Source organism: Nycticebus coucang, chromosome 14, assembly GCF_027406575.1.
Source record: "Nycticebus coucang isolate mNycCou1 chromosome 14, mNycCou1.pri, whole genome shotgun sequence".
NCBI lineage: Eukaryota > Metazoa > Chordata > Mammalia > Primates > Lorisidae > Nycticebus > Nycticebus coucang.
The window spans coordinates 60,142,646-60,158,164 of NC_069793.1; the positions used below are offsets into that span (position 1 = coordinate 60,142,646).

Below are 15,519 nucleotides of genomic sequence, written 5' to 3' on the forward strand. Positions count from 1 at the left end.
TCAATGTGAATATAAAACAGAGAAGAAACGTGGAAACAAATCAAGAGCCTCACCTATCACACAAAAGCATTTTCCTAGTTAGTGTCTCCTTTTTAGTTTCTGTAAGATTATGACAATTCTTTAGAAAATAAATATTAAACAAATCAAATACATGTGGATGAATTATACTACCTGCTCATCTATTTAAAGTGACAGGAATACCTCAGTAACATAGTAGTGAGGATAAACAGATGACTTCACTTAGCTCTATCCGGAACATGTACCTAGAAAAATGAATATTTTTACCCTGTGTCACTAGAGTCAGCAGCTAATTTTTAATCCTAACTTTACAGGACACTGAAAGAAAGTTGTAGAAATATATGACAAAGGAAAAAAAATGAGAGCACACCAGAATGGGACCATCTCCTCTGATGTTTCAAACTTTCTCATGAACTGTTTTGTCACATCCCCAATTTGGCAGCAATGGCTGTCTCTGCCCCTCAGTCTCCTCTTCCTGCTGGCCATGGGGGCCAACACCACCCTCCTGATCACCATCCGTCTGGAGGCTGCTCTGCACCAGCCCATGTACTACCTGCTCAGCCTCCTCTCCCTGCTGGACATCGTGCTCTGCCTCACTGTCATCCCCAAGGTCCTGGCCATCTTCTGGTTTGACCTCAGATCTATCAGTTTCTCTGCCTGTTTCCTCCAGATGTACATCATGAATTGCTTCCTAGCCATGGAATCCTGCACATTCATGGTCATGGCCTATGATCGTTATATAGCCATCTGCCACCCACTGAGATACCCATCCATCATCACTGACCAATTTGTAGTCAAAGCTGCCATCTTTATTTTGGTCAGGAACATCTTTATGACTCTGCCCATTCCCATTCTCTCAGCACAGCTTTATTATTGTGGGAAAAATATCATTGAGAACTGCATCTGTGCCAATATGTCTGTCTCCAGGCTCTCCTGTGATGATGTCACTATCAATCGCCTTTACCAATTTGCTGGGGGCTGGACTTGTCTAGGATCTGACCTTGTCCTCATCTTCCTCTCCTACATCCTCATCCTGCGAGCTGTGCTGAGACTCAAGGCAGAGAGTGCTGTGGCCAAGGCCCTAAGCACGTGTGGCTCCCACTTCATCCTCATCCTCTTCTTCAGCACCATCCTTCTGGTCTTGTTCCTAACCAATGTGGCTAAGAGGAAGGTCTCCCCTGATGTTCCAGTCTTGCTTAATATCTTCCACCATGTCATCCCTGCAGCCCTCAACCCTATTGTTTATGGGGTGAGAACCCAGGAGATCAAGCAAGGAATCCAGAGGTTACTGAAGAAAGGCTGGTAATAAGGGCAACTGAATCTCTGAATTTCTAAAATATGATGATTTTTTAAAATTATTAATGAGTGGGTGGGCTGAAAGACTTATCTATACTCTCAAACTTATTGATATTATTTTCTAAAACTCCAATTTCATTTTAAGTTTCCTTTTCTTTCAATCTTTCTTTATAAATATCTTTGGCTCTTTGTTCTTTATTTCCATGTTTATAATCCTATTTTGTCCAAACAGTGACATTCCTTGAAGCAGGTTCTAAAATGAGAAATTTATGTTTCTGATATGTTTATGATATGAATGCTCTATTCTTAAAAATACACTTCAGGTATTTTATGTATTATATTGTGTAATGTGTCCTTATTCTCATTTTCACAGAAGGGAATATGTTAGAGAAAAATATAGCAGTTGAAATTTCAGTCCTGAGTGATGGGAGGTTGCTGCTGGTCTTCGGTTATGTCTTTTTCTCTCATTCTTCTACAGCATCATTATCTTTATGTGTCGGTCCTATTTCTTACTCTTCTCTTTTTCTGTAAGACAAGGTAAACTTTTGTAATGTGCACTACAAGAGGGAATATTGTTTCTTGATTCCTCATACATGTGACAATTACCAACATGTGTTCTTAGCTGTATGAGACCCCTAAATCCTCCTCCTCCTTATGTATTTGCTTAGGCCACTCATCTTTTGGGTTCAAGATGCCACATATGATATGCAAACATAGCTTCACTAATAAGTCAATCGATTCTTAGGACTGTCATATATTATTCAGTAATAATACTTAAATGTAAAATAGCCTAGCTGAACATTATTTTCTCATTTATTAGATTAGTTCCTAAGTACATCCTGTGTCCTGTGAATTCTTTTATTAAAAGATAAACAAAATGAATAGCACATTGTTGTTGCTTTGAAGAGCTCAAATTTTGGTTGGAAAGAATACAAATATGAGTGCCAGGAGTATAGTATTTTCAAGTAGAGAACAATGAAGATTGAACAGGGTCCATATAGGGGCAGTAAGATACTTGGAAACCTAAGATATCACTGAATAGAGAGGTAGAAGGTCTGCATAGAAGGCCTTGTACAATCACAGACAGAAAAATATCAGGTTCCTGCTTGAGGAACAGTCAGGACATCTCACTGTGTTTTCCTCTACAAGACTGGCCTCATCTCACTGTGTTTTATATTTTCACATATTACTTGAAAATAGTGAACAATTCATGGTAGAATATTCTTTCTGGATAAAAGATATTGTACTTCAATAACAAGTTATAATATGTATGAGTATTTTTGATCCTGAAAGAAAACTCTTGCAATAGTCCAACATGAATCTATGCCCAAAGTCTTGCCCTTTCAAGCTTAACTGGAAGCCCATGGGATTAAACCTGGGTCTGCAATACTCTGAATTTGTTCTACTTCTTCATATTGCAGTTATAAACAATGATATGTATTTAATTTCTTCACTCTTGGATATCCTATGAGCTGCAAGTTGAAACATAACTTTTTACTAACATATAGAAAGCAATTATTACACTAGGCCCAATGGCTCAGTCCTGTAATTCCAGCACTTGGAGGCATGGGCAAGGCAGGGTATTGTTTGAGGTTAAGAGTTTGAAACTAACAAAGCTGAGGCAAGAGAATTGTCTAAGCCCAGAGTCAAAGGTTGCTGTGAGCTATGTGATGCCACGGCACTCTACCAAGGTTGCTGTGAGCTATGTGATGCCACGGCACTCTACAGATAAAGTCTGTAGAGACTCTGTCTCTACAAAAAAAAAAGAGTTTAAAACCAACTGACAATAGAATGAGAGACAATATAAATAAATAAATTAAATTAAAAGCACAACATTCTAGTCAAAAGTGAAAAGAAATCACAAATATTAGAGTAGAAATGGTGATTCAGTACTAAGACATCCACTTTCCAAAATATTTATCAAATAATTAAATTATTACTCCAGCATTTCCAGCATAAGTGCCACATGGTCAAAGCCAATACTATGGATCAAAAGCAGGTAGAACTGGCTATATGCAATAAAGCTTAGGAAAAGAGTAGGAACCCAAATCCAGGACTAGAACACATTTTTTCTTGTCAGTCAGTGTGTGAAAACATTCCTGTCATTGACAAAATACTTATTTATATTTTTCCAATTGCACAATTTTAAATCTTTAATGTTGTGACCTCTATTTTGGGTATATGAATAGAAGATCACTTGTAGTTCTGTGTCATTTTAATAAATATTTTTATTCCTATAGGAGTGCCACTGCATTTTAAATGGAGATTCCATAAACCAGATGGTGTTTAGTGGAACAAAATGTACTTGGTAGAGACAGAGTGATTTAATAGTGATTTAGAGCCACTATAGCAAAGTTGCATAAAAAAAAATAGTCTTGGTCACAAAGAACTCAAAGCACACTAATAAAGGGGGCAACAAGATGGTGAAATGTGGATTTAAAAGCATGTAGAGTTGAAACAAAACTTCCTGAAGACAGAGATGGTCAAGGTGATCATTGTTAATCCTAAAATCAACTCCGTAACTGAATTCTTTATAATTATTTTGCTTATTTCAGAATATTATAGTGGTACAAATGTTTGGATACATGAATTGCTTTTGTAACGTTTGAGTTGAAGTTATAAATGTGCCAGTCACCGAAATAGCATGCATTGTCCAAATTGGTGTGAATTTACCCCTCTCCTTCTGCCCCATCCTGCCTGCTTACTTTGAGATTTACTACCATATGTGCACCTGAATTTTCATCAATTATCTCCAATTTAATAGTGAGTACATATGGTATTTGTTTTCCATTCTTATGATACTTCACTTCACAGAAACTAAAGAACGATATAAGGGACTTAAATGCAAGCTTAGAACAATTGAACTTAATAGCTATATACAGAACATACCACTCCAAACCTAATGAATACATGCTCTTCTCATCAGCCCATGGGTCATACTCTAAAATAGATCATATCCTAGGACAGAAATAAAACCTCAACAAAAATAAAAGAATTGAAATTATAGCTTGTATCTTTTCAGACCACAAGGCGATGAAGGGAAACGCAACTCCAAAAAAATTTTTATCCCCACATCAAGTCATGGAAACTAGACAACCTAATGCTGAATGACAGTTGGGTCAAGGAAAAGATAAAGGAGTAAATTATTAAATTCCTCAAATATAACAACAATGAAGCCACAAGCTACCAAAATTTGTGAAATACTGCAAAAGCAGTCCTCAGAGGGAAGTTTATCACATTAGATGCCTATATTTGAAAAAGAGCATATCAACAATCTAATGAATCATCTCAAGGCAATGGAAAGGGAAGAGCAATTCAACCCCAAACATAGAAGAAGAAAATAAGTAATAAAAAATAAATTAGAAATAAATGAAATTGAAAACAAAAGAATCATTCAGAAAATTAATGAAGCAAAAGGTTGATACCTCAAAAAGATAAATAAAATTGATAAACCTTTGGCCAGATTAACTAAAAACAGAAAAGTAAAATCTCTAATAACCTCAATCAGAAATGATAAAGGGGAAATAAAAACAGATGCCACAGAGATATAAGAGATCATCTCTGATTACTACAAAAAGCTCTGTGCCCAGAAATTTGGCAATGGGGAAAAAAAATGAACCAATGCCTGGAATCACATCTCCCTAGAGTTAACCAGGAAGATACAGATTTCTTGAACAGACTAATATCAAGAACTGAAATTAAAGAAACAATAAGAACTCTTTCATCAAAAAAAAAAAAAAAATAGAAAGAAAAACAGCCCAGATTAAATGACTTGAAACAAGAGTTCTATCAAACCTTCAAAGAAAAGCTTATACCTATACTACAGAACCTATTCCAAAATATTGAGAAGGAAGGAACCTTCCCCAACACATTCTATGAAGCAAACATCATATCATCCTGATACCAACACCAGGAAAGGCCTCAATGAAAAAAGAGAACTACAGACCACTTTCAATAATGAATATAAATGCAAAAATACTGAACAAAATGTTAGCAAATAAATTACAGCTATGCATTAAAAATATTATACCCTATGATTGAGTAAGCTTTATCCCAAAGATGCAAAGTTGGTTTAACATATGCAAATCCATAAATGTAATTCACCACATAAACAGAATCAAAAAGAAAGACCATATGATCCTCTCAATAGATGCAGAAAAAACATTTGACAAAATTCAGCATCCTTTTCTAACAAGAGCACTGAAGAATATAGGCCTAGTTGGCACATTACTTAAATTTGATTGAAGCCAACTATGATAACCCCGCCCCCAGCCAATATCATACTGAATAGAGTAAAACTAAAATCTTTCTCACTTAGAATTGTACCAGATAAGGATGTCCACTATCATCACTGATATTCAATGTGGTTCTAGAAGTTCTAGCTAATGCAATGAGGCAGAAGAAGAATATTAAGTCCATCCCAATGAGGACAGAGGAGGTCTAACTTTAGCTGTTTACCAGTGATACCATCTTATACTTAGAAAATCCCAAAGACTCAACCATAAGACTTTGGAATGATCAAGAAATATAGTAATGTCATGGAGTGTAATAAATTTCCAGAAATCAGTAGGTTTTGTATAAAACAATAACAGCCAAGTAGAGAAGCAAATTAAGGACACAATACCCTGCACAGTAACTTCAAAGAAAATGAACTACCTAGGAATATACCAACAAAGGAGATGAAAGATCTCTACAAAGGGAATTATGAAACTCTAAGAAAAGAAATAGTAGAAGGAAATGGAAGAACAAATGGAAGAACACACCATCTCCTGATGGGGAAGAATCAACATTGTTAAAATATCTATCTATTCTACATTCCAAAGCAATGTACAGATTTTAGGCAATCTCCATTAAAATATCAACATCGTACTTTGAAGAATTGAAAAATATAGTTCTTTTTTATTATTTATTTATTATTATTATTATTATTATTATTATTAAATCATAGCTGTGTACATTAGTATGATCATGGGGCACCATACACTTGGTTCATAGACCATTTGACACATTTTCATGACACTAGTTAACATAGCTTTCGTGGCATTTTCTTAGTTATTTTGCTAAGACCTTTACATTCCACATTTACTAGGATTCACATATACCCTTGTAAGATGCACCGCAGGTGTAATCCCATTAATCCACCTCCCTCCAGAGAGCTCCCTCCCTCCGCCCTCCCTTCCCTTTCCCTTTTCTCCCTATTCTTAGGTTGTAAATGCGTTATAGCTTTCATGTGAAGGTCATAATAAGGATGAGTACATTGGGTACTTTTTATTTCATTCTTGAGACACTTTACTAACAAGAATATGTTCCAGCTCCATCCATGTAAACATGAAAGAGGTAAAGTCTCCGTCTTTTTTTAAGGCTGCATAATATTCCATGGTGTACATATACCACAATTTATTAATCCATTCATGGATCGATGGGCACTTGGCCATCTTCCATGACTTAGTAATTATGAATAGGGCTGCAATAAATATTCTGATACAAATATCTTTGTTATGATGTGATTTTTGGTCTTCTGGGTATATGCCCAGTAGAGGGATTACAGGATTGAATGGCAGATCTATTTTTAGATCTCTAAGTGTTCTCCATATCTCTTTCCAAAAGGAATGTATTAATTTGCATTCCCACCAGCAGTGCAAAAGTGTTCCCTTTTCTCCACATCCACACCAACATCTCTGGTTTTGGGATTTTGTGATGTAGGCTAGTCTCACTGGAGTTAGATGATATCTCAAAGTAGTTTTGATTTGCATTTCTCTGATGATTAAAGATGATGATAATTTTCTCATATGTCTGAAGGCCGTGTGCCTGTCTTCTTCAGAGAAGTTCTCTTCAAGTCCCTTGCCCAGCCTGCAATGGGATCCCTTGTTCTTTTCTTGCTAATGCGTTTGAGTTCTCTGTGGATTCTGGTTATTAAAACTTTGTCGGAGACATAACCTGCAAATATCTTCTCCCATTCTGAGGGCTGTTTGCTTGCTTTACTTACTGTGTTCTTGGCTGTGCAGAAGCTTTTCAGTTTGATCAAGTCCCAGTAGTGTATTTTTGAAGCTGCTTCAATTGCCCGGGGGGTCCTTCTCATAAAAAAAACTCACCCAACCCAATTTCTTCAAGGGTGTTCCCTGCACTCTCTTCTAGTATTTTTATAGTTTCATGTCTTAGGTTTAAATCTTTAATCCAGTTAGAGTCTATCTTGGTTAATGGTGAGAGGTGTGGGTCCAGTTTCAGTGTTCTACAGATTGCCAACCAGTTCACCCAGCACCATTTGTTAAATAGGGAATCTTTTCCCCACTGAATGTTTTTAATTGGCTTGTCAAAGATTAAATAATGGTAAGTAGCTGGGTTCATCTCTTGGTTCTCTATTCTGTTCCAGATATCTACTTCTCTGTTTTTGTGCCAGTACCATGCTGTTTTGATCACTATTGATTTGTAGTATAGTCTGAGGTCTGGTAGTGTGATTCCTCCTGCTTTGTTTTTATTTTTGAGTAATGTCTTGGCTATTCGAGGTTTTTTTCTGATTCCATATAAAACGAAGTATTGTTTTTTCAAGATCTTTAAAGTATGACAGTGGAGCTTTAATGGGGATTGCATTGAAATTATATATTGCTTTGGGTAGTATGGACATTTTAATAATGTTGATTCTTCCCAACCATGAGCATGGTATATTTTTCCATTTGTTAACATTCTCAGCTATCTCTTTTCTTAGAGTTTCATAGTTCTCTTTATATAGATCTTTCACGTCCTTTGTTAGATAAACTCCCAAGTATTTCATCTTCTTTGGCACTACTGTGAATGGGATAGAGTCCTTAATTGTTTTTTCAACTTCACTACTGTTGGTATATATAAAGGCTACCGATTTATGAAAGTTGATTTTGTAACCTGAGGCACTGCTGTATTCCTTGATCACTTCTAAGAGTTTTGTAGTAGAGTCCCAAGTATTTTCCAGATATACAATGATATCATCTGTGAAGAGCGAAAGTTTGATCTCTTCTGACCCTACATCTATACCCTTGATTACCTTTTCTTCCGTAATTGCCATGGCTAAAACTTCCAGTAGAATGTTAAAGAGCAATGGAGACAATGGGCAGCCTTGTCTGGTTCCAGATCTGAGTGGAAATGATTCCAATTTAACTCCATTCAAAATGATATTGGCTGTGGGTTTGCTGTAGATGGCCTCTATCAGTTTAAGAAATGTCCCTTCTATACCAATTTTCTTAAGAGTTCTGATCATGAAGGGATGTTGGATGTTATCAAAAGCTTTTTCTGCATCAATTGAGAGAATCATATGGTCTTTGTTTTTTAATTTGTTTATGTGCTGAATTACATTTGTAGATTTACGTATATTGAACCAGCCTTGAGATCCTGGGATAAAACCAACTTGATCATGATGTATGATTTGTTTGATATGTTGCTGGATTCTGTTTCTTAGAATCTTGTTGAATATTTTTGTATCTATATTCATTAGTGATATTGGTCTATAATTTTCTTTTCTTGTTGGGTCTTTTCCTGGTTTGGGGATCAGGGTGATGTTTGCTTCATAGAACGTGTTTGGTAGTCTTCCTTCTTTTTCTACCTTTTGGAACACGTTCAGTAATATAGGTACTAATTCCTCTTTAAAGGATTGGTAGAATTCTGACATAAAACCATCTGGTCCCGGGCTTTTCTTTTTGGGGAGATTTTGTATGGTTGATGCTATTTCCGAACTTGATATGGTCCTGTTCAACATTTCCACTTGATTTTGGTTAAGTCTTGGAAGGTGACGTGCTTCCAAGTAACGGTCAATTTCCTTCAGATTTTTATTTCTGAGAGTAAAGTTTCTTGTAATATTCATTAAGGATTTTTTGGATTTCTGAGGAGTCTGTTGTTATTTCGTCTTTGTTATTTCTGATTGATGAGATTAGAGATTTTACTCTTTTTTTCCTGATTAGGTTGGCCAAAGGTTTATCTATTTTGTTGACCTTTTCAAAAAAGCAACTTTTTGATTTATTGATCTGTTGTATTATTCTTTTGTTTTCAATTTCCTTTAGTCTGCTCTGATTTTGGTTATTCCTTTCCTTCTACTGGATTTGGGGTTGGAGTGTTCTTCCATTTCCAGTCTCTTGAGATGTCCCATTAAATTGCTTACTTCCTCTCTTTCCATTCTCCTGAGGAAGGCTTGCAGTGCTATAAATTTCCCTCTTAGAACTGCCTTTGCGGTGTCCCAGAGGTTCTGGTAGTTCATGTTTTCATTGTCGTTTTTTTCCAAAAATTTGGCAATTTTCTTCTTGATCTCATCTCTGACCTAACTATCATTCAGCATAAGGTTATTTAACTTCCATGTTTTTGTATTAGTATGCAGATTCCTGTTGTTACTCAGCTCAAGTTTTATTCCTTGATGGTCCGAAAAGATGAATGGAATAATTTCTATTCCTTTAAATTTCCTGAGGTTAGACTTGTGACCTATGTTGTGATCGATTTTAGAGTAAGTTCTGTCAGCTGATGAGAAATATGTGTATTCAGTTTTGTTCGGATGAAATGTTCTGTAGATGTCTGCTAAATCTAAATGCTGGATGGTTAGATTTAAATCTAGAATTTCTTTACTCAGCTTTTTGTTGGAGGATCGATCTATCACTGCCAAAGGAGTGTTAAAATCTCTGACTATTATAGAGTTGGAGGAAATCAAGTTGCTATGTCTGTTAGAGTTTCTCTTATAAATTGAGGTGCATTCTGGTTGGGTGCATAGATATTAATAATTGAAATCTCATCATATTGAGTCTTACCCTTAACAAATAGGAAGTGACCATTTTTGTCCTTCCTTACTTTTCTTGGTTCAAAGCTTATTGTAACCACAAATAAAATTGCAACACCTGCTTTTTTCTGGTTACCATTTGCCTGAAATATGGATGACCATCCTTTCACCCTGAGTCTGTATTTGTCTTTTAAGTTAAGATGTGACTCATGTATACAACAAATGTCTGGCCTGAGTTTTTGTATCCAGTCAGCTAACCTATGTCTCTCTAGAGGGCAGTTTAAGCCATTCACATTAATGGAGAGTATTGATAAGTTTGGTGAAATTTTGGGTATTGAGTTTTTCGAAAGTCTAGTGGCATTTTTAATCCTTTTGCCATTGTGGAAGTTGCACTTTGATCAGTAGTTTCTGAGTGAGTTAACACTGTTGTAGAGGATTGGGTTGGTTATTATGGAGGATAGGTCTGAGAATATCCTGAAGAGCTGGTTTGGTTATGGCAAATTTCTTTAGCATATGAATGTCATTAAAGTATTTAATTTCTCCATCATAAATGAAACTCAGTTTAGCTGGGTAGAAGATCAGGGGTTGAAAGTTATTTTGCTTTAGGAGATTAAACGTTGATGACCACCCTCTTTTGGCTTGAAAAGTTTCAGCAGAGAGATCTGCAGTCATTCTAATGTTCTTCCCATTGAAGGTAATAGTTTTCTTTCGCCTGGCCACTTTGAGAATTTTCTCCTTCATATTAACTTTAGTGAAGTTAATTATGATATGCCTGGGGGATGTCTTATTGGGGTTGAGTCCTGCTGGGTTCTGAAGCTATCTGCTATCTGAATTTCAGGTTCTGTAGGCATGTCTGGAAAATTGTCTTTCATAATTTCTTGCAGAAGGGCCTCTGCGCCCAGTGAGGCCACTTTGTCTGTTTCAGGAATTCCTATGAGTCGGATATTTGCCTTCTTCGAGTTATCCCAGAGCTCTCTGAGAGAGTGATCCATTTTTGCTCTCCATTTCTCTTCCTCTTTGAGAGTTTGGGAGTGTTCAACGGCTTTATCTTCAATGTCAAAGATCCTTTCTTCTGCTTGGTCCATTCTGTTGCTAAAGGATTCTACTGTATTTTTCATACCTTTGAGGGCTGCAAATTCTTGTTTCAGTGTGTCTAAGTCTTTGGTGGTTTTGTCTTTAAATTCGTTAAATTCTTGAGACAGCTTTTGAATTTCTCCACGAATTCCTAGTTCCATTTTTTAAATCTGGTTCGCCATCTAAATTCTGAATTCGATTTCTGACATCTCAGCCAGTTGTTTGTGAATGAGATCTTCAATTAAATCTCTCGTATCTTTCCTTGGGGGGGGGTTGATCTATTCTGGTTATTCATGTTACCAGAGTTTTTCCGCTGATTCTGCCCCATGATTGTTTTACTCCTTTTGATTTCTCCCCTGGTGTTTTGTCGAGGAACCGTACAGTGCTGTGGCCTGAGAAACTGGGGCCCTGTTTGGTGTAGAGGGGCTAAGTGGTTCTGTCTTGTTTTCAGATGGTTTCTATTTGACCCTAGTGAAACAGTTACTCTGGGTTGAAGTCTCAGCTGTGGAAAAATACCAGCAATTAAGTCACCCCACCCACTAGAGGCAATGAATGGAAAAAGAAAATCAAACCTTCCTACAACCACACACCCAGGGCACCACCTGGATAGTCCCCAGGTGAGTGGCTCAGTCCAAAAGGTCCAAATCAATTGTCTCAGTCAGCAGCTGCCGTGGGTGGGAGAGTTCAAGAGGTCGCTGGGAACTGGATCACAGGTGTCTGGTGACTGCTCTAATATGGCTTGCTCCAGTGCTGTGTGGAGTCAGGGAGAGCCATCCAGTAGATAGATCAGTCTGTTGAGATTGATGCTTCCTTCCCCACCTTGCAGCTCTGTCACACCCAGTTGCTGCTATCCCCACAGGGCTGTGACCCAGTCTGTTGTCTGCAGTAAGCAGATACTCCAGGGGTTTGCACTTGCCTAAGTCACAGGGTAGTCTTTGTCTGCTCGTCTAGGCCGCTACTCTCTGTCTTTATCCAGCAGGGGGTGGTGTGGCCTGTCAACCTCGGGCACTTGATGGAGGCTGGAGATGTTCATTCAGTTCCAGCCCCACCCTTAGTTTATGTTACTGGGTGAACGGAACAACCCTGTGGGAGTTTGTTTCTGATCCTGCTAGATTCTTCTGTAGAGGAGAGGCTGATTTGAGTTCCCAGAACCTGTGCCTCAGGCCCTGTCTTTAGTCCTGCGGGTTTGTATTCACAGCACGATCAGTTGTCAGCTATAGCCTCTTGGCCTCCTTTGTCTATAGGCTCTTGATCCCCTGAGGGCCAGGTGCATCTTAGGCTCAGTCAAGCGGTCCTCTGGATCAGCCCCACCCTAGGAGTTTTCCGGCTCTGCGGGTGTGTTTTCTAGTCCCTGTGTTCCACCCAGGTCAGTGCCGCCTCAGGCAAACCCACGGGTCCTGTGTTTCAGTCCCAGGTCTGTTCCATGGTGGTTGCCATCTGAGAAGATGCCTGGCCTCATATGATTGCCCAGGAAGACAGGACGAGAGGCTATGGGATATCTGGGGGTGGGCCTTGTTATTGCTGAAGACGGCTGTTGCTCTTCACCTCGGGGCACCACCACTCCAGTGTAATTCCCTCTTAACCGACTGTCATCTTCTCACTCCTTTGCTACAGAGTCAGCAGTGGCCACCTGCAGTCCAGGTCCTGTGTGCACCTCTCAAGAGTTCACCCAAGAATCTGGACTCCTGGGGGGGCAGGTCTCCAGATCATGGAGTGAAAGTGGAGGGGAGTGTTAGGAGCTCAGGGCTGCAGGTCATAACACCAAGTTCATTGAGACCAAATGAACAAACAAACAGATACAAAGGTTACCAGGCATACGGGCCCATAGATATAGAGATAGACGGAAACACATAGACATACAGGTAACAGCCATGACAACAGCAATATAAGAACAACTGACAGCTTGGGAGATGTGGGCTACACGTCCGTCCTGTCTGCCATCATGCTCCACCCCCCCAGTTCTTTGTTTTGTATGGAACCAGAATAAAACCCTGTATAGCTAAGGCATTTCTTAGTAATAAAAACAAAGAAACGAAGCCAGAGGCCTCACTCTACTGGACTTTGGGTTATGTTACAAGTCCACTGTGATCAAATCAGCATGATATTAGCACAAAAATAGAGACATAGGCACACGGAACAGAGTAGAAAACCAAGAGATAAAACGAGTCTCTTATCACCATCTCATCTTTGATGAAACAAACAAGAGCATACACCAGAGAAAAGAATCCCTATTCCATAAATGGTGCTGGGAGAACTGGATAATCCCATGTGAAAGACTGAAACTGGACACACATTTCACTACTTATAAAAATTGACTCAAGATGGATAAAAGTTTTAAATCTAATAGATGAAACAATAAAAATCCTAGAAAAAAATGTAGGAAAATCTCTTGAAGGTGTTGGCCTGAGGAAAATTTTTTTTTTTTTTTGAGACAGAGCCTCAAGCTGTAGCCCTGGGTAGAGTGCCATGGCCTCACAGCTCACAGTAACTTCAAATTCTTGGGCTCAAGCGATTCTTCTGCCTCTGCCTCCCAAGTAGCTGGGACTACAGGCACCCACCACAAGGCCCGGCTATTTTTTGGTTGCAGACATCATTGTTGTTTGGTGGGCCCAGGATGGATTTGAACCCACCAGCTCAGGTGTATGTGACTGGCACCCTAGCCCCTTGAGCCACAGGCACCAAGCCCTGGGGAAAGATTTTATGAAGAAGACTTCAGTGGCAGTTGAGACAACAACAAAAATAATAAATGAGACTTAATTATGCTGAAAAGCTTCTGCACAGCCAAGGACACAACAAATAAAGTAAATAGGCAACCTTCAAAATAGGAAAATATATTTGTATGCTATGAATCAGACAAAGGCTTGATAACTACAATCTATAGAGAACTCAAATTAATCAACACAGAAAGAGCAAACAACCCCATCTATCACTGGGCAAGGCACATGAACAGAACCTTCTCTGAAGAAGACAAACAAATGGGTAACAAACATATGAAAAAATGTTCATTGTCCTTAATCATCAGAAAACTGCAAATCAAAACCACCCTGATATATCACCTAACCTGAGTGAAACTAGCTCTTATGACAAAGTCCCAAAGCTGTGGATGTAGAGAGAAGGGAACACTTTTACACTGTTGGTGGATGGAAACTAATACAGTATCTTTTGAAAGAAGTATGGAGAGTCCTCAAAGAACTCAAATTATACCTCCCATGTGATCCCACAATCCCATTACTCAGCATTTACCCAGTATTAAAAAAAATCATTTAATCATAAGAACATTTTCATTAGATCATTTATCACCATTCAATTTACCATCACCAAAATGCGAAAATAACCTAAATGACGATCAACCCAGGAATGGATTAATAAACTATGGGATATGTATGCCATGGAATACTATGCAGCCATAAAAAGATGGAAACTTTACATTATTTTGTATTAACCTAGATGAAGTTGAAGCACATTCTTCTTAGTAAACTATCACAAGAATGTAAAAACAGGTATCCATTGTGCTCAATACTAATACAAACTAGTACACACCTACCCAAGAGAAAAACTCAATTCAATTTAAGTTGTGGGGAGGAGGGATGGGAGTAGAGAGGAGGGAGGGGATTGGTGTGCTCCCACCTACTGGGCACAGTGTAGGAGTATATGGCACACCTGCTTGTGGAACACAACTGTAACAGGGACTTTGCCTAAGGAAAGCAAACTTTGCAACCTAATTGTATCCTCATACTAATCTGAAATTTTAAAAAAGTAAAAAAGAAAAAAAAGAAACTAATAACTAAAAAAAAATTTTCATTGGAAAAGACATAACCTTTTTTCTCCTTCCACTGTATTACTTAAGAAAATATAACCTTTTTTAGACACAAATACACATCTCCTCTCTGAGTTCAAAACTTGCTAGGAAAAAAAAAACTTATAAATGAATATTGGCTTTGCATTAAATTTATCATCACAAACTTTAAATGTAAAATCAGCCCTACTCATAAATTTTACTGTGTGATGTCATTACAGTAAATGGGCCCATATTCACCCAATTGCCTAATATAGAATGCAAAAATCATATTTTGTTTTTCTACTTCATCAGTATATGCACTTGATTATTTCCAAATTTGTGCATTCACATTAATTTCCTCTACCATCACATTCTGATTCTGCTGTTCTTTTCTCTCTTGTTCATACCTATTTTCATTAAGGCCTTTTTGACTCACCTTGTCTAAGTAATCCTCCCATGGCAGGGGTCCTCAGCCTGCTGAGGACATTTATCCAGCCTGCTGTATGTTTTCGCCATCCTGCCTGACCTGCTTAGCAGCTGACTTGTCTCAGGCCACAGTGCGCATGTGTGGAATGTGCACCAACTCTCCAACTCCACCCCTTCTCTTTGTCTCTCCCTGCCCCTCCTC

General features: G+C 38.2%; 1 protein-coding gene across 1 annotated transcript; it reads left to right on the top strand.

Annotated features, from left to right (window-relative positions):
• Window positions 1-376: 376 nt before the first annotated feature.
• LOC128565584 (olfactory receptor 56A3-like) lies at window positions 377-1,324 on the top strand. The gene has a single exon (XM_053562150.1). It carries the CDS (start codon window positions 377-379, stop codon window positions 1,322-1,324), a length of 948 nt encoding a protein of 315 aa, XP_053418125.1.
• Window positions 1,325-15,519: the final 14,195 nt, after the last annotated feature.

Bases quoted from the DNA above. Each gene is read 5' to 3' on its own strand.
- LOC128565584 (XM_053562150.1), top strand. From the start codon at position 377: ATGAGAGCACACCAGAATGGGACCATCTCCTCTGATGTTTCAAACTTT.